General features: G+C 43.3%; 2 protein-coding genes across 3 annotated transcripts in view; both read left to right on the top strand.

Moving 5' to 3' along the window:
• Positions 1 to 658: 658 nt before the first annotated feature.
• LOC123965383 (aquaporin-1) lies at positions 659 to 10355 on the top strand. Its single transcript, XM_046041915.1, has 6 exons — positions 659 to 700; positions 4723 to 4876; positions 5588 to 6086; positions 6159 to 6317; positions 9764 to 9844; positions 9920 to 10355. Coding segments are annotated over exons 1-6 (1059 nt in total). The 5' UTR covers positions 659 to 699; the 3' UTR covers positions 10085 to 10355.
• Positions 10356 to 10893: 538 nt separating this feature from the next.
• Positions 10894 to 21995, top strand: part of itga2b (integrin, alpha 2b) — a gene marked incomplete in the record, with an annotated part of 42643 nt that continues 31541 nt past the window's right edge. For both annotated transcript variants that reach the window (XR_006823936.1, XM_046042461.1), the window contains 12 exon segments: positions 10894 to 11036; positions 15253 to 15383; positions 15462 to 15562; positions 16656 to 16821; positions 17010 to 17059; positions 17275 to 17320; positions 18606 to 18725; positions 19053 to 19097; positions 19199 to 19242; positions 20498 to 20563; positions 20649 to 20701; positions 20806 to 20878. Coding sequence is in view for 1 of the 2 variants with exons in the window: in XM_046042461.1 (XP_045898417.1) it covers positions 10894 to 11036; positions 15253 to 15383; positions 15462 to 15562; positions 16656 to 16821; positions 17010 to 17059; positions 17275 to 17320; positions 18606 to 18725; positions 19053 to 19097; positions 19199 to 19242; positions 20498 to 20563; positions 20649 to 20701; positions 20806 to 20878 (1038 nt within the window).

The raw sequence follows: 21995 nt of genomic DNA, 5'->3' as shown, positions 1-21995 counted from the left end.
TATACATCTGAATCATAGAGTCTGTGTCCATATTCACACGTGTCCTGCAGCAGCAGGTACTGAGAACAGCTACTGTTTCTTACTATTGTGGTAATTAATCATATTTTACTCAAATGTTTGTGTTATTATCCTTTTTGACATTAAACTGTTTTATTTTAACAGCTGCAGGTTTCAGTAGTGGTTACAGTGTCATTTCTGTGCCGATACATTTTAAAATAAAGTCTGGATTTAGTATTTCAGTCTGGTTTTAACCTGTATTGAACTCAGAGACAGAAAACATATATTACCTTCCACAGAGCCACACTGCTAATATTAAAATATCCTGAAAAAAAGACAAACGTTTCTTGTTGGAAAGATAAGGTCTCAGTTAAACATTGGGATGCCCTGATCCCGGCCAGGGTTTCAGTGTTTTCCTGTTGTTTTCCCGTTAATGTCCCTCCTCGTATGTTTGAGTAATCACACCCTGTCCTGCATTCTCGCTCTTTATCCACATGTTTTATGTTTTTTATGGTCGGTTCCGTTCCACATTTGTTCCGTGTTTCCTATTTTATTTTGAAGTCGTCTGTCTCTGGTGTTCCTGTCTTGCTTTGTTTCCTGTCAGCCCCCCGGCTCCCCTGTTTCTCTAAATAAGCCTGGGTGTAGGGCTGTCCCCGACTAAGGATTTACACAGTCGATTCAGAATCGTCAGATCCAGCCTATAGTAAAGTATATCTTCTTCTATAGTCGACTGATCGAATCATGTGTGTTTTTGTGAGCGCCGATTGGGGGGGTGGGTGGGTTACACATGGTAGCTCCGTTTTAATCTTGAGAAGCTGCAGAGCTGCAGTCTCTATTCATTCAACTTACACTGTAAATTTCCAGCTAAACTGAGGATTTTTGAAGACCATTTTCTCTCTCTCTCTCTCTCTCTCTCTCTCTCTCTCTCTCTCAATTCAATTCAAATTAGCTTTATTGGCACAAATGTGTAACAACAATATGGCCAAAGCATCATACAAACTACAAAAGAACAATCAACCCCATACATTTAATTAAACAAGTAATTAAAGCTTTTGTTAAAAAATTTCAATATATTAAAAATAAAATAAATAAATAAACAATAAGTGTGTGTGACTGTTAAAAAAATATTAAAAATTAAAATAAAATAAATAAATAAAAGTAAAAGTAAATGTGTGTGTGTTAAAAAATAAAAAAATAAAAAAATAAATAAAACATTAAGTGTGTGTGTTAAAAAAAAAAAAATAAATAAATAAATAAAACAGTAAGTGTGTGTGTGTTAAAAAAAATTAATAAATAAATAAATAAAACAGTAAGCGAGTGTGTGTTAAAAAAATAAATAAAACATTAAAATAAATAGATAATACCATAAACGTGTGTGTGTATATTTAGTAGTAGAGGACAGTAAAGAAACACAGTAGAGGACAGTATAGAAACACAGTAGAGGACAGTATAGAAACACAGTAGAGGACAGTAAAGAAACGCAGTAGAGGACAGTAAAGAAACACAGTAGAGGACAGTAAAGAAACGCAGTAGAGGACAGTATCGAAACGCAGTAGAGGAAAGTAAAGAAATGCAGTAGCGTTTGGTATAGAAACACAGTAGAGGACAGTATAGAAACGGAGTAGAGGACAGCAAAGAAACGCAGTAGAGGACAGTAATGAAACGCAGTAGAGGACAGTAATGAAACGCAGTAGAGGACAGTAAAGAAACGCAGTAGCGTTTGGTATAGAAACACAGTAGAGGACAGTAAAGAAACGCAGTAGAGGACAGTAAAGAAACGCAGTAGAGGACAGTAAAGAAACGCAGTAGCGTTTGGTATAGAAACGCAGTAGAGGACAGTAAAGAAACACAGTAGAGAACAGTAAAGAAACACAGTAGAGGACAGTAAAGAAACACAGTAGAGGACAGTAAAGAAACACAGTAGAGGACAGTAAAGAAACACAGTAGAGGACAGTATAGAAACGCAGTAGCGTTTGGTATAGAAACGCAGTAGAGGACAGTAAAGAAACACAGTAGAGGACAGTAAAGAAACGCAGTAGAGGACAGTAAAGAAACGCAGTATAGGACAGTAAAAAAACGCAGTATAGGACAGTTAAGAAACGTAGTACAGTTTGGTATAAAACGCAGTAGAGGACAGTAAAGAAACGCAGTAGAGGACAGTAAAGAAACACAGTAGAGGACAGTAAAGAAACACAGTAGAGGACAGTATAGAAACGCAGTAGAGGACAGTAAAGAAACGCAGTAGAGGACAGTAAAGAAACACAGTAGAGGACAGTAAAGAAACGCAGTAGAGGAAAGTAAAGAAACGCAGTAGCGTTTGGTATAGAAACGCAGTAGAGGACAGTAAAGAAACGCAGTAGAGGACAGTAAAGAAACGCAGTAGAGGACAGTAAAGAAACACAGTAGAGGACAGTAAAGAAACACAGTAGAGGACAGTATAGAAACACAGTAGAGGACAGTAAAGAAACGCAGTAGAGGACAGTAAAGAAACGCAGTAGAGGACAGTAAAGAAACGCAGTAGCGTTTGGTATAGAAACGCAGTAGAGGACAGTAAAGAAACACAGTAGAGAACAGTAAAGAAACACAGTAGAGGACAGTATCGAAACGCAGTAGAGGACAGTAAAGAAACACAGTAGAGGACAGTATGGAAACACAGTAGAGGAAAGTAAAGAAACGCAGTAGAGGACAGTAAAGAAACGCAGTAAAGGACAGTATAGAAACGCAGTAGAAGACAGTAAAGAAACGCAGTAAAGGACAGTATAGAAACGCAGTAGAAGACAGTAAAGAAACGCAGTAAAGGACAGTATAGAAACGCAGTAGAAGACAGTAAAGAAATGCAGTAGAGGACAGTAAAGAAACGCAGTAGAGGACAGTATTGAAACACAGTAGAGGACAGTAAAGAAACGCAGTAGAGGACAGTATTGAAACACAGTAGAGGACAGTAAAGAAACGCAGTAGAGGACAGTAAAGAAACGCAGTAGCGTTTGGTATAGAAACACAGTAGAGGACAGTATAGAAACGCAGTAGAGGACAGTAAAGAAACGCAGTAGAGGAAAGTATAGAAACGCAGTAGCGTTTGGTATAGAAACGCAGTAGAGGACAGTATAGAAACACAGTAGAGGACAGTAAAGAAACGCAGTAGAGGACAGTAAAGAAACGCAGTAGAGGACAGTATTGAAACACAGTAGAGGACAGTATAGAAACGCAGTAGAGGACAGTAAAGAAACGCAGTAGAGGACAGTATTGAAACGCAGTAGAGGACAGTAAAGAAACGCAGTAGAGGACAGTATAGAAACGCAGTAGCGTTTGGTATAGAAACGCAGTAGAGGACAGTATAGAAACACAGTAGAGGACAGTAAAGAAACGCAGTAGAGGACAGTATTGAAACGCAGTAGAGGACAGTAAAGAAACGCAGTAGAGGACAGTATAGAATCGCAGTAGAGGACAGTAAAGAAACGCAGTAGAGGACAGTATAGAAACACAGTAGAGGACAGTAAAGAAACACAGTAGAGGACAGTATAGAAACATAGTAGAGGACAGTAAAGAAATGCAGTAGAGGACAGTATAGAAACACAGTAGAGGACAGTAAAGAAACACAGTAGAGGACAGTAAAGAAACACAGTAGAGGACAGTATAGAAACACAGTAGAGGATAGTAAAGAAACACAGTAGAGGACAGTATAGAAATGCAGTAGAGGACAGTAAAGAAACACAGTAGAGGACAGTATTGAAACGCAGTAGAGGACAGTAAAGAAATGCAGTAGAGGACAGTAAAGAAATGCAGTAGAGGACAGTAAAGAAACGCAGTAGAGGACAGTATTGAAACGCAGTAGAGGACAGTAAAGAAATGCAGTAGAGGACAGTATTGAAACACAGTAGAGGACAGTAAAGAAACGCAGTAGAGGACAGTAAAGAAACGCAGTAGCGTTTGGTATAGAAACACAGTAGAGGACAGTAAAGAAACGCAGTAGAGGACAGTATTGAAACGCAGTAGAGGACAGTAAAGAAACGCAGTAGAGGACAGTAAAGAAACGCAGTAGCGTTTGGTATAGAAACGCAGTAGAGGACAGTAAAGAAACGCAGTAGCGTTTGGTATAGAAACACAGTAGAGGACAGTAAAGAAACGCAGTAGAGGACAGTATTGAAACGCAGTAGAGGACAGTAAAGAAACGCAGTAGAGGACAGTAAAGAAACGCAGTAGAGGACAGTAAAGAAACGCAGTAGAGGACAGTAAAGAAACGCAGTAGAGGACAGTAAAGAAACGCAGTAGCGTTTGGTATAGAAACGCAGTAGAGGACAGTAAAGAAACGCAGTAGCGTTTGGTATAGAAACGCAGTAGAGGACAGTAAAGAAACGCAGTAGCGTTTGGTATAGAAACGCAGTAGAGGACAGTAAAGAAACACAGTAGAGGACAGTATAGAAACGCAGTAGAGGACAGTATAGAAACACAGTAGAGGACAGTAAAGAAACACAGTAGAGGACAGTATAGAAACGCAGTAGAGGACAGTATAGAAACACAGTAGAGGACAGTAAAGAAACACAGTAGAGGACAGTAAAGAAACACAGTAGAGGACAGTAAAGACAGTGATGCACATCTAAGTGATTGATGGGTGCAGTGATTCATTTGATTAATCCGTGCTACTCTGCAGTCTTGGTGAACCGTGTCCTTTGTTGGAGGTCTTTCACAGAGACGAGTGCAGAAAAAATGTTGGCTTCATGTCCACAGTGTGTTTGTGTGCTGAGACCTCCCTCCTGTACGTCACATCGGCCTCTGTGTTCAGCCCTATAAGAGGCGGACAGACAGGACGATTGACCGTAACATCACCAAGAGCACCACCTGGAAGCTGTCTGTCATTGGCCAACCTCTCTGTGACTCACAGGTACATTTTCTGTTTAATACAGTCTCTTTTTGCTGCTCAACACCGGCTAAAATATTTATTATTAGTCCTATAATTATTATCAATATTATCCATCCATTCATCCATCCATCAACCGCTTATCCTGCGCACAGGGTCGCAGGGGGCTGGAGCCAATCCCAGCTGACATTATCTTTATTATTTACCATTATCATTACTAATATTTCACATCTCTGTGTGGACCTTGCGTTGTGCTGCTATGAGCTGTTTTGTACTTTAACACCGACAGAAGTGATGAGCAAGGCAGAACCAGATATCGACTTTTTGATTCGATACATTCTTTTGTGTCAAAATCTGGTTCCTACACTACCCACAATGCAACATGACCACCTGCAGTTCAGGGATGTGCTATGCTAGTAGCAGCTAATGTAGCCTGCCTCTAGCCTTTAGCAGAGAAGAGGAGTGGCTGGTAGGCCACGCCCCCATTGTTTTAGTTCAGTAATATGTGATTCTGCTGATGTTGATGTTTATTATCTGGACACTCAAATAAATATCGGAAAATATCTTTATCAATATTATGAAACTGATTTAGTGTCTTTGTCAAAGTCTGAAAAAGTGTTTAGTCAAGAAATGAACAAACGTGATAATGCAGCATGGTACACTGACATCACAAAGTACAACATAAAACGCGCTGCAGTGATTGGCCGGTGAGGTTGTTGCTGGTTGTTGTTCCAGGTTGATGTTCGTGGTCGCGATCATGCTCATCCCTCGTTGCCTGCGTCTGACCCTGAGTGACGTCTGGACTCTTTCCTGCTTACGTCACTTCCTGCTGGAGTTCCTAGGCACCGCCCTCTTCCTGTCTGCCAGCCTATCAGCTGTCCTGATAACGCTGCCTGCTGCTGGAAGACCGGCACTGGATCCTAGGTGTGCCAGCAACCGGATCCACCCAAACAACCTGAGCGACCTGTTTCTGGACTCGTCTGGACTCGTGCCTGACTCACCTGCGTGTCCTCTGCAGGTGGCTCTGGTGTTCGGTCTGTCTGTTGCCATGGCAGCGGTCTGTGTGGGCGGGGAAGCTCACTTGAACCCGGCGGTAACCATAGCGATGGCGCTGAGCCTGAGGCTTCGTGTGTGCAGGGCAGCTGTGTATGTGATTGGCCAGCTGTTAGGGGGCGTGGCCTCAGCTGCAGTGCTGCTGGGACTGACCGGAGACGTGACACCTGCTCTAAACCGAGTGAGTTTCATACAGAACCTGACGTAAAGGTGAGTCCATGTCTGTCTCTGACCTGATCTGTTTTCTGTTCAGGTCTCCCCTGGAGTCCAGCTCCACCAGGCGCTCGCCGTGGAAATGCTGGTTACCCTCCAGCTGGTCCTGGTTGTCTTGGCGACAGTTGACGTTCCCCTGCCAGCTGTGGCTCCTCCCCTATTGGTCGGCCTGGCTGTCAGTCTGGGTCACCTGGTGGCCGTAAGTCCCGCTCACCACCAGCAGATTATTCAGAGCCAGATTCTGAGTGTAAAAACAAAGGGGAGGATCAGTGTCGGCTCAATGAGAGAGTCAGTCTCACCTGTTCAGACAAAGAAAGTCCAACGCTGCACAGCAGAAACCTGTTAACCAGAAACCTACAAATCTGTTGACCAGAAACCTGTTAACTAGAAACCTACAAACCTGTTAACCAGAAACCTGTTAACCAGAAACCTACAAACCTGTTAACCAGAAACCTACAAACCTGTTGACCAGAAACCTGTTAACCAGAAACCTACAAACCTGTTGACCAGAAACCTGTTGACCAGAAACCTACAAACCTGTTGACCAGAAACCTACAAACCTGTTGACCAGAAACCTGTTGACCAGAAACCTACAAACTTGTTGACCAGAAACCTGCAAACCTGTTGACCAGAAACCTGCAAACCTGTTGACTAGAAACCTGTTAACCAGAAACCTACAAACCTGTTAACCAGAAACCTACAAACCTGTTAACCAGAAACCTACAAACCTGTTGACCAGAAACCTGTTAACCAGAAACCTACAAACCTGTTGACCCGAAACCTGCAAACCTGTTGACCAGAAACCTGCAAACCTGTTGACTAGAAACCTGTTAACCAGAAACCTACAAACCTGTTGACCAGAAACCTGCAAACCTGTTAACCAGAAACCTGCAAACCTGTTGACTAGAAACCTGTTAACCAGAAACCTACAAACCTGTTGACCAGAAACCTACAAACCTGTTAACTAGAAACCAGAAACCTGTTAACCAGAAACCTGCAAACCTGTTGACCAGAAATCTGCAAACCTGTTGACCAGAAACCTGTTAAACAGAAACCTACAAACCTGTTGACCAGAAACCTGTTAACCAGAAACCTACAAACCTGTTGACCAGAAACTTGTTAACAAGAAACCTGCAAACCTGTTGACCAGAAACCTGTTAACCAGAAACCTGCAAACCTGTTAACCAGAAACCTGCAAACCTGTTAACTAGAAACCTACAAACCTGTTGACCAGAAACCTGCAAACCTGTTAACCAGAAACCTACAAACCTGTTGACTAGAAACCTGCAAACCTGTTAACTAGAAACCAGAAACTTGTTAACCAGAAACCTGCAAACCTGTTGACCAGAAACCTGCAAACCTGTTGACCAGAAACCTGTTAACCAGAAACCTACAAACCTGTTAACCAGAAACCTACAAACCTGTTAACCAGAAACCTGCAAACCTGTTGACTAGAAACCTGTTAACCAGAAACCTACAAACCTGTTGACCAGAAACCTACAAACCTGTTAACCAGAAACCTACAAACCTGTTGACCAGAAACCTACAAACCTGTTAACCAGAAACCTACAAACCTGTTAACCAGAAACCTACAAACCTGTTAACCAGAAACCTACAAACCTGTTAACTAGAAACCAGAAACTTGTTAACCAGAAACCTGCAAACCTGTTGACCAGAAACCTGCAAACCTGTTGACCAGAAACCTGTTAACCAGAAACCTACAAACCTGTTAACCAGAAACCTACAAACCTGTTAACCAGAAACCTACAAACCTGTTAACTAGAAACCTACAAACCTGTTAACCAGAAACCTACAAACCTGTTAACTAGAAACCTACAAACCTGTTAACCAGAAACCTACAAACCTGTTGACCAGAAACCTACAAACCTGTTAACTAGAAACCAGAAACTTGTTAACCAGAAACCTGCAAACCTGTTGACCAGAAACCTGCAAACAGAAACCTGTTAAGCAGTGCTTGATATGGTCCAGTACTCAGTATGCAGTACCGGCACTTCTACGTTTTACTCTTTGGCGAACCGAGACTTTTCCTCTCCTCTACCCTCTCCAAATCAGGTTCTCTGGGCTCCATGTTACGCTAACCTGTTCCCGTTGTCACCTGCCTGCTGATCTCTGGGGGCGGAGTCAAAGCAGAAGAGAAGCTCGGTGCCTTGCATGCAGCCGTGTGCAGAAAGTTGCTCGTCAATGTCACTTTTCATGGAGCGTCCAATCACAGCCCGGATGGGGCGGGACATTATGAAAGCAAATTTTTGAAATGTCGAACTGGTTGATTTGCGTAAATAGTGTTATTGACACTTAGTACTTGGCATTAACACATTAGAGACTGACCTCCATGTAGAGCACTTTCCTTACACAAGGATGTAACCTGTTGGAAACCTCCAGCTATCTGCCCCAATATGCCTATAATAACTAAATAAATCAGTAATAACTCCTCAACCATCAGGCCTAGATGCATAATTCTCTTTGAAAGGTCAGAAGCTAAGGAATATGAATGTACGAACCTATTTATTTTTCTATTAAAGAGTAAATGGAGATGCAATAAAGGAAAATATGATATTTTCATCCTCGCCTGGTATAAAATCTATATTTTAACAGCAATATCACCATTAAAACCATCATCCAACTCATCCAACAATGCAGCTGAATATCTCCTAATACACCTGGAATACACCTGTATGTGTAAATTTGATGAAAGGAAACTAACAGTTATTACACAATTTTTCAAAAATACACCAGGCGAATGTCCATGTTTTGGCCATATTTAATGTTTATATGTTTGCTTCTATTGGGAGTTTTCTTCAAAACACTATTTCTGTCCATACAACCACGTTCCAAATAACATAAAGCTTCCAAAACATTAAAATATTGATAAAACAGTGAATATTCATCAACATGCCTGTGTGCTTTACAGGCGCACACGTTGAGAACAGAACAGCCTACAGGGGTTGTTCTCTTTGTCTTGAGCTGACGAATCGATTGGCATGCTGCATGTCTGTGTAGCTCCTACGGGTCAGCCAGTAGAGGCCGATAAAGACCTTCTCCCCAGAAGCAACTCTTCTTCTCTCCTTCAATTTGACGAGCAAAAGGAAACCTAAGAGCTCATTGACGGTCGGCCCGCGACGAAGGTCTCTATTGACACATAAAAACTGCTGTTTTTGGACTGAATAACAACAAAAATTAGTCAGCGGTTGTAACTGTAAACGTATATTGCTGCGTTTGTTGTTGTTATTAGTCAACTAAGAACTATGTGAGTTTGGTGATTTGAGTGATTTGTTATCACAGCTGATCAGAGCTGAGCTTTCTTGTGATGGGACGGCGGTGTGGCATGAGATGAGAGATATCTGGATTGCAATAACTGCAGCCATGTACAGTGATTACATAGCGATTTATGTTGTGACATAAGCTCATTTCGGTGCTCGGTGTTTGATGGTTTGAGATGCTGGCTGAGCCTCCGAGCTTCACAGAAGTGTGTAGTATGTGTAGGGTGACAGAATACTAGGATCATCCATGGATTTCACATTTGCATTTTGCGTTAACATCGCGTGCTGCCCCCGGTACAGGGCTCGGTGAATGAACCCACAGAACCGACATACACTCACCTGTTCTCTACCTGTCTCTCTCTCTCAGGTCGGAGCGACAGGTTGTGGGATGAACCCGGCTCGCTCATTGGGTCCAGCTGTCGTCACGCTCGACTTCAACAACCACTGGGTCAGAACACACGCACACACACACACACACAGTGTCACCCTGAGACTTGGCTCTGATTGGTTGTTTCCTCTGCAGGTGTTCTGGGGGGGGCCTGGTCTGGGAGCGTGTCTTGCTGCTCTCCTGAACGATCTGTTGCTACGGCCACGCTGGCGTCGCCCCAGAGAGTGGTGGGCGGAGTTAAAACAGCTGTATGTGTTTGGAGACAAACAGCAGCAGGTGGCGCTGTCACACATGCCGTAACACACACACACACACACTCACACACACACACACACACCTGTTTTTAGCACTTAGGGGGACTTGCGTTGACATCCAGTCATTAGGAGGACACGCAGAAACCTAGACACACATTACATTCATTATGACTTGTGTGTCTCATAATTATAAAGGAAGAAATGGTAACTTCATATTTAAACAAATGTATTGACATTTACCTTGTGGGACCAGCGTCCCCACACTGTACCCAACACATGTTATTACATGTACACACTGAGCATTTATTCCGTATTACACTCCCAAATATTCCAAATCAATGAGATCATGTGTTTGAAACAAACTGAGAAATAAACTCTTTTCATATTATCAGAATAAATCGACTCCATCAGCTTCAGTTATGACCTCTGACCTCAGACAGACTATCAGTCTGATGGTATTCTACACTGATCCCAGATCAACTGTGACTTATCGCCTGACATACCTTCTTCCTCTTTCTAGTTGTCAGCATGAAATTAACAGACAGGAAAACATGTCCCTGAACTCACCACAAACACAAGAAGAAAGAGCACAAAATAAAACTCCAGAGAAACATGCTTTTATTTTTAGCTTCTATCAACAGGAAACAGCAGCACGATGTGGTTAAACTGACTCAGCCAGCTGTCAATCATCTGACAGAGCACACACACACACACACACACACACACACAGACACACACACAGGGGGTTATATAACTGAGAAAGACTCACAACTGTTCAGTGCTTCAGTCTCCACACAGACAGTCCTTCAGTGAGACAGACAGACAGACAGGCAGGCAGACAGACAGGCAGGTGGGATGTGTGCATTCAGGTGTGTGTGTGTGCTGCTGTGTGTGAGTGTGTGTGTGTGTCTGAACCTGTTGGATGAAGCTGTGATGTTCAGCGGAACGACAGGAAGTCTGTTTGGATTCTCTGTCGACTTCCACACCTTCAATGACACGTAAGAACCCTCTAATTAAGCCTCTAATTAACTTCTTACCTAACAACACACACTGTCCTGAAGCTGAACCTTTAACTGACTAATCTTTTCTATTAACGTAGGAGTTTGGTTTAGCTTAGCAATAACCACATATTAAAGCATCAGCAACATGCGCACAATGGATTAAGATGGGGACATAGAGATAACCTAAAACTGCTAAAAGATGTGATGGGAGGTTGTTCCAGTCACAGGTAGCCTCACAATGAATGCCGTGGCATATCTCTGAGGGGATATGAAGAACCACAAGGAACCACGAGATCTTTCAGATGTGGAGGACATTTGAAAATAAACTGAAACCATTACTGAAACCTCCAGTGTGTTTTCACATTTCTATGATATTTCATTTCATTCCTCACAATGTTCACTACCCACATAGTTTTCAGCAAATGGCTTAATTTTGTGCTCAAAGTTGCGAAAGTTGCTTAGTTGTTAAATCGGGGTTGTGACGTATGACTACAGTAATTCCATAAGTCATACGTCATTCTCCAAGCTTGCACAGGCGGCGCTTCACCCCTCGTTAAGTCAGAGCATCAAACCGATTAACATCGTTGTGAGCTAGCTAACCAACTGGTCGTATATTTTACTCAGTACTTAGGTATGTCTCTCTGTGTCTGTGTGTCTGATGGTCGCTCTGTTTTTCTAGTTTACTTAGTCAAGTTAACTGAGTTGTATTATTTTATAGTTTCCTCCTCTTGGTTTAATGTGCTGTACATTTTAATTATGGCATCTGTGCGTGCGGTGTTGGAGGACAGATGCCAGAAAATGCGTCGCACTTTCACCTGCCACCGTCTTATACACAGTCTGCAACACACATTTTACTGACGGCCGTTTCACCGATGCATCGGAAGAGGAAATGGTATCAGAAGTCTGAAGCTGAGGAGCGACGCTATCAGCGTTGTTGAAACGGTGAGTTGTGCGCTCAAATGATTGATTCTCACTAGCGAACTAACGTTAGTTGACGAAGTAAAAACGTTTATTAATTAACATGACGTGTTGTCTGTGTGTGAGTGAGTATTACATCCTAATAATTAATTAATTAATTTTAATTCGTGAGGCAGGTTTGAATCCAGCCATGTTCTTCCTGTGTTCATGTGTGTTTCAGTGCAGAATGTGATATTTCTAAATGCGTAGAGAGTTTTGTAGATGTGTAATTAGTCGTGGCTTTGGCCAAGCAAGAGGCAAAGAAGTGACGGTCGTAGCTACTCAGATGATGAACATTGCATACTGTATCAAAACTGTTGGTAAATTTTCAATAATGAGCATTGGCACCACAAATGTGTGGCTTCTCTGCTTGTTTTTGTCAACTAGCAGCTCATTAATATGGAGGTCCTGAGCGCTGAGCGTACTGAAACTTAAAAGGACACATTAAACATATTATTTAACCCATCTGAGACTGAACATCAGCAGAGACATTACAAGCTTCGTACAGGTCGATTTCATGGCGGGGCTGGTGGTTGTTCCGTTTGGCTTTTGTTATAATTACATTTTGTTCTTTACAGAAACGAAGGACCTGAATCTGTGGAGGCCAGCCATTATTAAACATCTTTACCTGACAGCAGCTTCTTTCACTCTAACTGAGATGTGATGATGAACCACGTTCAGAACATCCATGAACACAGCACGCTGGAACCAGTTACCACATACCTTATACGGGTTGTGGATAAAATGATTAGTAGTCCAGTCTTCAGTGGTGCTGGTTGGTGCCTGGTTTAATTTGATTTCAGTGCCTGCAGAAATAAAATAATGTGGAGGTAAATTTCCCAGAGCAAAGAAAAGTAAATCCCAGTTAATTCTCTAAAGGAAAGATTCTGTTTTGAAACATCCATTTTGGAGATTATGAGTAAAAACACATGAACAAGACGTTTTACAAATTACAAAAAATATTTCTAGCTTCATGAGGATATAATTTACTGTAGGGCTGTTTAACTGGACTGCAACAGTTTTAGCTTGGTGTACCTCATTAACAGAAATTAGTATTAAATGCACATGGATATATATATTTGCATCGTTGCAAATACTTGAACAATACAAGAAGAATTTGGTCTTGTCATGTTCTATATGTTGTTTTTTCACACATGTACAACTTGTGAACTGCATGATCTGCCTTTTCCACAGGTTTCTGTCCGTAGTTCTGCATTTCAACCACGATGGAAGCTGAGAGGTTACTGTGATGGTGTGTTATATTCTATAAACATGTTTTTCCTTCCCCCAGCATACGCACCATCCTTCTGGAGTCCACTGCACCTGCCCCGCTTAGCAGAGCCTCATGGATGAATATGATGACATGCTCAGTGACATTTGTCTATGTGTAAGATATCTAAAAAACCTCTCTGAAAGAGAGATTAAGATGAAATCTGGTAAACAAATATGTCTCAGCCAACACTTGAGGCGTGACTTTTGCTGTTTTCAGCATTGCAAGAACGTATTTTGTTTTGTCACTGCACTCAGTTAAAATAATGGTCTGTGTGTATTTTCATGTAGAGCCAGCAGATGTTAATTAAAATATTTTCTATTAATAAAATCTTGAGAATTGTACCGCTTTGGTTTGGTGTTGAGTCTTTTCTAGTTGTAAATGGGCCATACCCATTTTGGTACATCCACACAAATATTCCATCAATAGTTTTATGTAAAACATGTTTAACCATTAATGCACTCTGCATCTGTTCAATATATATATGATTGCAACCGCATAAGATGTGATTAATTTTATTGTCAGCCAAATGAGGCCGTGTAAGACATGTAAATACCCCGTTCTTCAGGACACAACACACAAAGGTAAGGACTTCATAATGTGCCTGCCTTAGGCCCAGCAGACAACTTGCCTGTAAACTGGATGGTATGCTTGGTAATAAAGTAACACAATATCTACAGCTAAGGCTGATGAAATTATCATTATCGTCAGTGTGATAAGCATAAGCGCACCATAAAAAGTAGTAGGAGTTATCATGTGCAGTGCTGACAGGACCATCGACTGTGTGATTGATAACAGCTGACACTCGCACATTAGTTTCATTTATTAAGTACTTCTCCTGCCGCTACAGTGCACTACACTTTACAGTGTTCTGGGGTCTTTAATGGAAGGTTTCAGGGTCCTGAAGGAGTTCTGGGATCTTTGATGGGAGGTTTCAGGGTCCTGAAGGAGTTCTGGGGTCTTTAATGGGAAGTTTCAGGGTCCCTGAAGGAATTCTGGGGTGTTTGATGGGAGGTTTCAGGGTCCTGAAGGAGTTCTGGGATCTTTGATGGGAGGTTTCAGGGTCCTGAAGGAGTTCTGGGGTCTTTAATGGGAAGTTTCAGGGTCCCTGAAGGAATTCTGGGGTGTTTGATGGGAGGTTTCAGGGTCCTGAAGGAGTTCTGGGATCTTTGATGGGAGGTTTCAGGGTCCTGAAGGAGTTCTGGGGTCTTTGATGGGAGGTTTCAGGGTCCCTGAAGGAATTCTGGGGTGTTTGATGGGAGGTTTCAGGGTCTATGAAGGAGTTCTGGGGTGTTTGATGGGAGATTTTAGGGTCTATGAAGGAGTTCTGGGGTGTTTGAAGGGAGATTTCTGGGTCCTGAAGGAGTTCTGGGGCCTTTAATGGGAAGTTTCAGGGTCCCTGAAGGAATTCTGGGGTGTTTGATGGGAGGTTTTAGGGTCTATGAAGGAGATCTGGGGTGTTTGATGGGAGGTTTCAGGGTCTATGAAGGAGTTCTGGGGTGTTTGATGGGAGGTTTTAGGGTCTATGAAGGAGATCTGGGGTGTTTGATGGGAGGTTTTAGGGTCTATGAAGGAGATCTGGGGTGTTTGATGGGAGGTTTTAGGGTCTATGAAGGAGTTCTGGGGTGTTTGATGGGAGGTTTCTGGGTCCTGAAGGAGTTCTGGGGCCTTTAATGGGAAGTTTCAGGGTCCCTGAAGGAATTCTGGGGTGTTTGATGGGAGGTTTCAGGGTCTATGAAGGAGTTCTGGGGTGTTTGATGGGAGGTTTTAGGGTCTATGAAGGAGATCTGGGGTCTTTAATGGGAGGTTTCAGGGTCCCTGAAGGAGTTCTGGGGTGTTTGATGGGAGGTTTCAGGGTCCCTGAAGGAGTTCTGGGGTGTTTGATGGGAGGTTTCAGGGTCCCTGAAGGAGTTCTGGGGTTCCTGAGGAGATTTAAGGGGTCATCTCATCAAAGACACGCTGATGTGAATGTTCTGTCTTCTGCAGGTCCTTTGTTGTCATTGGAGCTCCTAAAGCCAACACGAGCCAATCAGGAGTGACAGAGGGAGGGGGCGTGTTTCTCTGCCCCTGGTCACCTGGGGGAGGGACCTGTGATATCATCAACTTTGACCTGGAAGGTGAGTTCTTGATGTCAGTAGTCCTTCAGTCATTGGTCAGTTATTGGTGGAGGGACTGATGTGAACTTCCTGTCGCAGGTGATGCTGACTACAACATCTCCGGTCTGTCCTTTCACTCCTTCAAGAGTCAGCAGTGGTTTGGAGCTTCAGTTCGATCGGTCAGCAACACACACTTACTGGTGAGAACACACACACACCATTGGCTGATGAGCGGCCAATCCGGTTTGACTGAATTTAAAGGTCCAGGTCCTGTGTCCCACCTGCTGATGGTCCAGATACCAAACTCTTTGGTTCGGGTTCAAGAGAGACGCTGGTTTTCAAGTCAGCGTTGACTCTTTCTGTCCTGAACCAGACAAAGTATTTCCTTCTACCAGCAGACGTAGACAAACCAGGAAGACGTGTCGGCAGAAATGTTCACTCACTCTCATAATCCCTCGTGATCTGGGTGGAAAATGAGTCAAACTTTAAAAGCTCCTGAGTGGAAAGCTTTGAGAGCAGACTGAGAGGAACCAGGGCTGGACAGTAACTGAGTACATGTATTCAAGTACTAATTAGAGGTACTTGTATTTTACTTGAGTATTTTCTTTTCATGCCACTTTCTCCTTGTCCTCCATCTCAGAGGGAGATGTTGTACTTTTTCTCTACATTTCTCTGACAGCTTCAGTTACTTTCCAAAGTCAGATTTTTACACACAACACAGAAAGAGTTTCTAAAATATGATGTTTTGTTATTACAGTTTACATAAGTACAGCTGGCTAATCGTTGGAATCATTTTCTTGTAAAGACATTGATTTGCTGCTTCTCCTTTGGATTATTTGAAAGTGTTTGGTCTGACAGAACAAGTCTGTCAGGAAGACTCTTCTTATTAAATCGGAGCTGCTGCTTCATTTTCTGGCTGCTCTCTGTCGAACAGAACAGTATTACCACCTTAAGAGATAGAACAACAGCTGCTGTTTACTGTGATCTTACTGAACAACATCAGCCACCTTCTTAATGATTCTCAAACAGCAGTTTATAGTTCAATATGCAATCTACCATGAACACGTCGAACACACAGAGGTGGTACAGAAAACACGATAGTTACCTTTTTATATCATCACTCACGTCCAACGTTATTATTGAACGTAAGGAAGTAAACTTTATTTATAAAGACAAAGTGCCTCACACTAGAAAGAAAGAGGATCTTTATGTTGATGATGTTTAGCAGCTGCTCAGGACAGCCGCTAAACATCTGAAACCGTCTGAAACAGTGTTGATGTGTTTACCTGCCAGGCCTGTGCTCCGCTCTTCCATTGGAACGTTCAGAGGCAAGGGGCGGAGTCAGGGGAAACACCTGTGGGGAACTGCTTCCTATTGGACCAGAGGACAGGAAGCTCCACCCCCTTCTCCCCCTGCAGAGGAAGCATGATGGAGGAAGACTACAAGTCCATGGCAAACAGTAAGACTCGAGTTCAGCCGGGCTGACATGAACGATGCAGCGGGCGTGTACGACTGTAATCACTACCTGTTCACTGCCCGGCATTTGGTTCATGTGTCTGTGCATCCATGTTCACTACGCTGGTGATGATAGTAAAGGTAAAGCTCAGATGAGAGCACCAGGTCTCATCTCCCTCTCTTGTTGCCTAGGAAACGACCAGCGCTACTGCGAAGTTGGCTTCAGCGTTGACATCACCAAGGTGAGGCGGCGGTGGGCGGAGTCACTTCTGGAGTCGGTAACCTGAGCGCTAAAACACGTTCAGTTTGGGAGCTGAGCGAGGCGGCCATGTTTGTTTGGTTTACAGACTCTATATGTCAGATTCATGTTTCTGAGTTGTAACTGTGAAGATTAATTATGATGAACGAGAAGATATGAAGACATGAACACCCACATAGCACTTCCTGTGTGTTGCAGGATGGGCGGCTGCTGCTGGGAGCTCCAGGAAGCTTTTATTTCCAGGGTGAGTGGAGACACCTGCTGGTGTCTGGATGCCGTTACATGCTATGAACAGCAGAAACCTGAAGTACCTGACACGCACACACAGAGCCGGTCCTGACCTCACTGGGGCCCTAAGCTAAAGGAGACAGGACAGGAGAGTGATTCGAGGCCCTGTTTAATATGCGGGGCCCTGCAGAGCATGTGTAGTGATGAACACACGGCAGTTTCACGAGCTGCAGCTTCTGATGTACCGTCACCCCACAGCCCTGAAGCCAGTTCAGCACGCCCAGGGTATCTGTCTGTTACCCGGCTTCACTAACCCTAACAACCTGGACCAGGGCAACTGGTCCCATGAAGCTGGTTGTTACCTCGCTAAGTCAACCCAGGTTTTCCCAGTCCAGCCGAGAGCACGTTTGCATAAAAGAGGCGGAGTCAGCAGCAGATGACCAATCGCAGACATGGCAGCAGAGCGTCATATTTTAACCAAGAGCAAACTGTGCTGTTAGCCAGGCAGCCTGAGTCCTGCAGCTGCAGCTGACACAGGCAGGAAGACAGAAACAGTGTGAATGAACAGCTGTAGCCTAGAATATGCATTGATTTGATGTGTTCTGGTGAGCTGTATGAAAATATCAGCCTTAGTTAGTTTCCACATTAAAAACCTCGGACACTGAAGCACAGGTCGTTCAGCTCACCTTCCAGACATTGTTCTGAATTAACTTCATAAAGCAACAAAACCAAAAATCCATTCATGTCATGAAAAGAGCTCAGACAGTGAAGGACTGAATCTCAGCACGAGAACTCCCCACATTACCTGCAAAGGTAGCAGCAAAAGGTGGAGCTACATGACCAGACTCTGTGTTACAAGACCACCACTAACCTAAAATAAACACATTCATGTTAAACTTAATTTCAACAGACCGACCAAACTATATGCTCCGAATATTCAGCCTCACATCAGAAAGATGAAACCCAGTTATTGTAAAGGCTGTGTGAAAAACACAATATCTAAAAGACATTTTAAAGTGGTGAGCAGGTTCACTTCTGAAAACCCAAAACAAGCAGCAACAAGAGCTTCAGTCTCTGCAGGACGATGTCGCTGTACATCATCATCAACGGTCTGTGGGATCTCCACAGGATGGGAGGTCATTTCCCAGAGAGCTGATTGGTCAGTAGGTGGGGCTTTATAGAGTTGATCTCTGATCTGGAACAGAACCTGGTCCTGGTTCGGTGGACGGAATGGGAGGTAGGTCTTTATTTGTGTTGTGAGGGTGTCGGGCTGTAATCCATTTTTTCTGTGTTGATTTCAGGTCAGGTCATCACAGTGGGTGTGAGTGACATCATCAGCAGTGGGTGGAGCAACAATCCTAACCATTATGTAACTGGCGTCAGCCAATCAGATGAGAGGGGAGATTATGACCTTTACCGTGGTGAGTAGAGCTGAGGAGGGCTTTTATTTTGAAGAGTACACCTGTGTTGGACTGAATTGATAGAAATCATCCAAACATCCAACTGCCTGCTGCTTTCAGGAACATTTCCCAGAATGCACTGGGAACACCGGTTGTTTTGACATTTTCTGACCCAAACCAAACCATAGATTCATTCTGCTAGCTAGCTCCCATTAGCAGCTAACAGTGTTAGCTTAGAGGAACAAACTGAAGCTAATCTTTGAAGAAACAGACATTAGACCAAACGGGATCAGAGTTCTGTTCCCTAAAATCTGTCAGAAAATAACCGAAGTTCTGTGTGTTTGTCAGGTTACTCTGTGGCCAGTGGTCTGCTGACTGGAGACTCCACGCCGGGTTATTATAATACAATACAACATTTACAGAATCAAATCAACAACATCACAGCAATTGATCAGTTAACCCTTCAGTGATCGATGACTGTTTTTGGTTTTCAGATTATCTGGTTGGTGTTCCTAACGACAGAAGCACAGCAGGAACAGTAAGACTCTTTAACTCCACTTCTTTAATCTGGAGCCTCACAGAGAGACGCTGATGAGTTTGAAAGATCCTTTTCTTAAATATCAGATCTTCGTCTCGTCTGGTGTCTGTTGCTGTGTGGTGTCCTGGTTACTGTGAGCTTGTCTAGCAGTGTGGACTGTGAGAAACGCCATTTCGTCTGTCTGTACATCCAGGATGTGGATGAATGACAGTAAGCAAACCAAATGCAGCACATTGTGATGAAGATCGTCACATCAGAGATTTACCCACGCCTCCCCGAACCACGCATATGAGCGTTTCCCGTACCAGCGCAGTGACAGTCACGTGAAGCAAGTCACATGACATTAAACACGTGGTTAGGGTTGTGAAACGCTCGCAGGTTTGTTTGGTTTAAGAAAACATTAGTTAAAATTATTACAGTATGTCAGTCACATGACTTCACACGTGACAGAACTCACATTAAAATGAGTCAGCAACTCGAAAGAACTCATGATTTACTTTGTTTCACACAGGAAAGTTCTGGGTTTGACCCATCCGTCTACCTCCTTACATGGACCCTCTTGCTATGTATAATACGTCACCCTACTTCCTCCTGTGCTGCCGCCATACGTTGTAAACGTAAATATGAGTTGTAATAACGCGCTGCACTAACCACAGGCTGAAACTTTGGCACCGAATAGGTGTTCAGTAGACCGCGGTGGTACAGAAGGGTGCACACATGGCAAACACCAAAAATGATATATGTCCACCAGCAGGTGGCGCTATAATGAAGGTCAGTGTATTTTGGCCAGTAACTCCCACATATGACGTCGCACATTCACATACTTTACCTAATTTGAGCTGCATCTCCTTATAAAGGCCACGCCCACTTTGCCTGTCATTTTCTTTTGTCTTGTCTCCTCCTAGGCGGTTAGTCAAATCTGTACGAAACTGGGCACATAGAACCTTTGGGCCCTCACGATAAAAAGCTATTTTTAAACAAACAACATGGACTAAATTTGTGACTAAAAGTCCTTAGAGTGCTGAAACAAAATGAAAAAACAAAGACGACTGGGCTAACTTCACCTGCTGACCATGTGATATGGTTGAAAGCATAGAGTAGATTTATAGTAGATAACAGATCCTGTTGGTGAATCTGCCGGTCCCCTGTGCTCCGGCACAGGGCCGTACGGCTCTGCACTCTGCCGGTCCCTTGTGGTCCGGGACAGGAGTGTATGGCTCTGTGCTGGACTCATCCTCAGTCTGTGCGTTGACAGGTGCTGGTCTACGATGGCAGGAGCAGTGGATCCCTGAGGGTTTACCACAGCTTCCAGGGAGCTCAGGTGAGCGCGTCCTGTCCTGAAAAGAACCTGATGTGAAACAACGTAGTTACAGTCTGGGTGTGAAGTGTGAGTCTGTCTCCTGCAGGTGGCGTCGTACTTTGGACACAGCGTGGCTGTAGCAGACGTCAACAGTGATGGGTGAGATCGGAGATACAGATTGTCAGCACTGGAAAGACTGTAAAGAACTACACCGGATCCTTAAAAACTCTGTGATATGAAGCTGTGTTTCTTTCTGTTTGCAGTTTAGACGACGTGCTGATCGGAGCTCCTCTCTTCATGGACAGAGTGAAGGAGCAGCTGCAGGAGAGAGGACAGGTATCAACTAGTCTGAACAAGTCTTTACCCGTATCAACTAGTCTGTACGAGTCTGAACTAGTCTGAACAAGTCTTTACCTGTATCAACTAGTCTGAACAAGTCTTTACCCGTATCAACTAGTCTGAAAGACCCTCAACTAGTCTGAACGAGTCTTAACTAGTCTGAACAAGTCTTTACCCGTATCAACTAGTCTGTACGAGTCTGAACTAGTCTGAACAAGTCTTTACCTGTATCAACTAGTCTGAACAAGTCTTTACCCGTATCAACTAGTCTGAAAGACCCTCAACTAGTCTGAACGAGTCTTAACTAGTCTGAACAAGTCTTTACCCGTATCAACTAGTCTGTACGAGTCTGAACTAGTCTGAACAAGTCTTTACCTGTATCAACTAGTCTGAACAAGTCTTTACCCGTATCAACTAGTCTGAAAGACCCTCAACTAGTCTGAACGAGTCTTAACTAGTCTGAACAAGTCTTTACCCGTATCAACTAGTCTGTACGAGTCTGAACTAGTCTGAACAAGTCTTTACCTGTATCAACTAGTCTGAACAAGTCTTTACCCGTATCAACTAGTCTGAAAGACCCTCAACTAGTCTGAACGAGTCTTAACTAGTCTGAACAAGTCTTTACCCGTATCAACTAGTCTGTACGAGTCTGAACTAGTCTGAACAAGTCTTTACCTGTATCAACTAGTCTGAACAAGTCTTTACCCGTATCAACTAGTCTGAAAGACCCTCAACTAGTCTGAACGAGTCTTAACTAGTCTGAACAAGTCTTTACCCGTATCAACTAGTCTGTACGAGTCTGAACTAGTCTGAACAAGTCTTTACCTGTATCAACTAGTCTGAACAAGTCTTTACCCGTATCAACTAGTCTGAAAGACCCTCAACTAGTCTGAACGAGTCTTAACTAGTCTGAACAAGTCTTTACCCGTATCAACTAGTCTGAAAGACCCTCAACCAGTCTGAGCAAGTCTTAACTAGTCTGAACAAGTCTTTACCTGTATCAACCAGTCTGTACGAGTCTGAACTAGTCTGAACAAGTCTTTACCTGTATCAGCTAGTCTGAAAGACCCTCAACCAGTCTGAGCAAGTCTTAACTAGTCTGAACAAGTCTTAA

The sequence above is a fragment of the Micropterus dolomieu genome, linkage group LG02 (genome assembly GCF_021292245.1).
Source record: "Micropterus dolomieu isolate WLL.071019.BEF.003 ecotype Adirondacks linkage group LG02, ASM2129224v1, whole genome shotgun sequence".
Classification (NCBI taxonomy): domain Eukaryota; kingdom Metazoa; phylum Chordata; class Actinopteri; order Centrarchiformes; family Centrarchidae; genus Micropterus; species Micropterus dolomieu.
Note: the sequence above shows the minus strand (reverse complement) of the source record. Positions and strands in the feature narration are given on the sequence as shown.

Excerpts from the sequence above, each read along its gene's own strand:
- LOC123965383 (XM_046041915.1), top strand. Across the intron at positions 4,877-5,587 it reads AACCTCTCTGTGACTCACAG|GTTGATGTTCGTGGTCGCGA; the intron begins GTACATTTTCTG and ends TTGTTGTTCCAG. Across the intron at positions 6,318-9,763 it reads GTCTGGGTCACCTGGTGGCC|GTCGGAGCGACAGGTTGTGG; the intron begins GTAAGTCCCGCT and ends TCTCTCTCTCAG.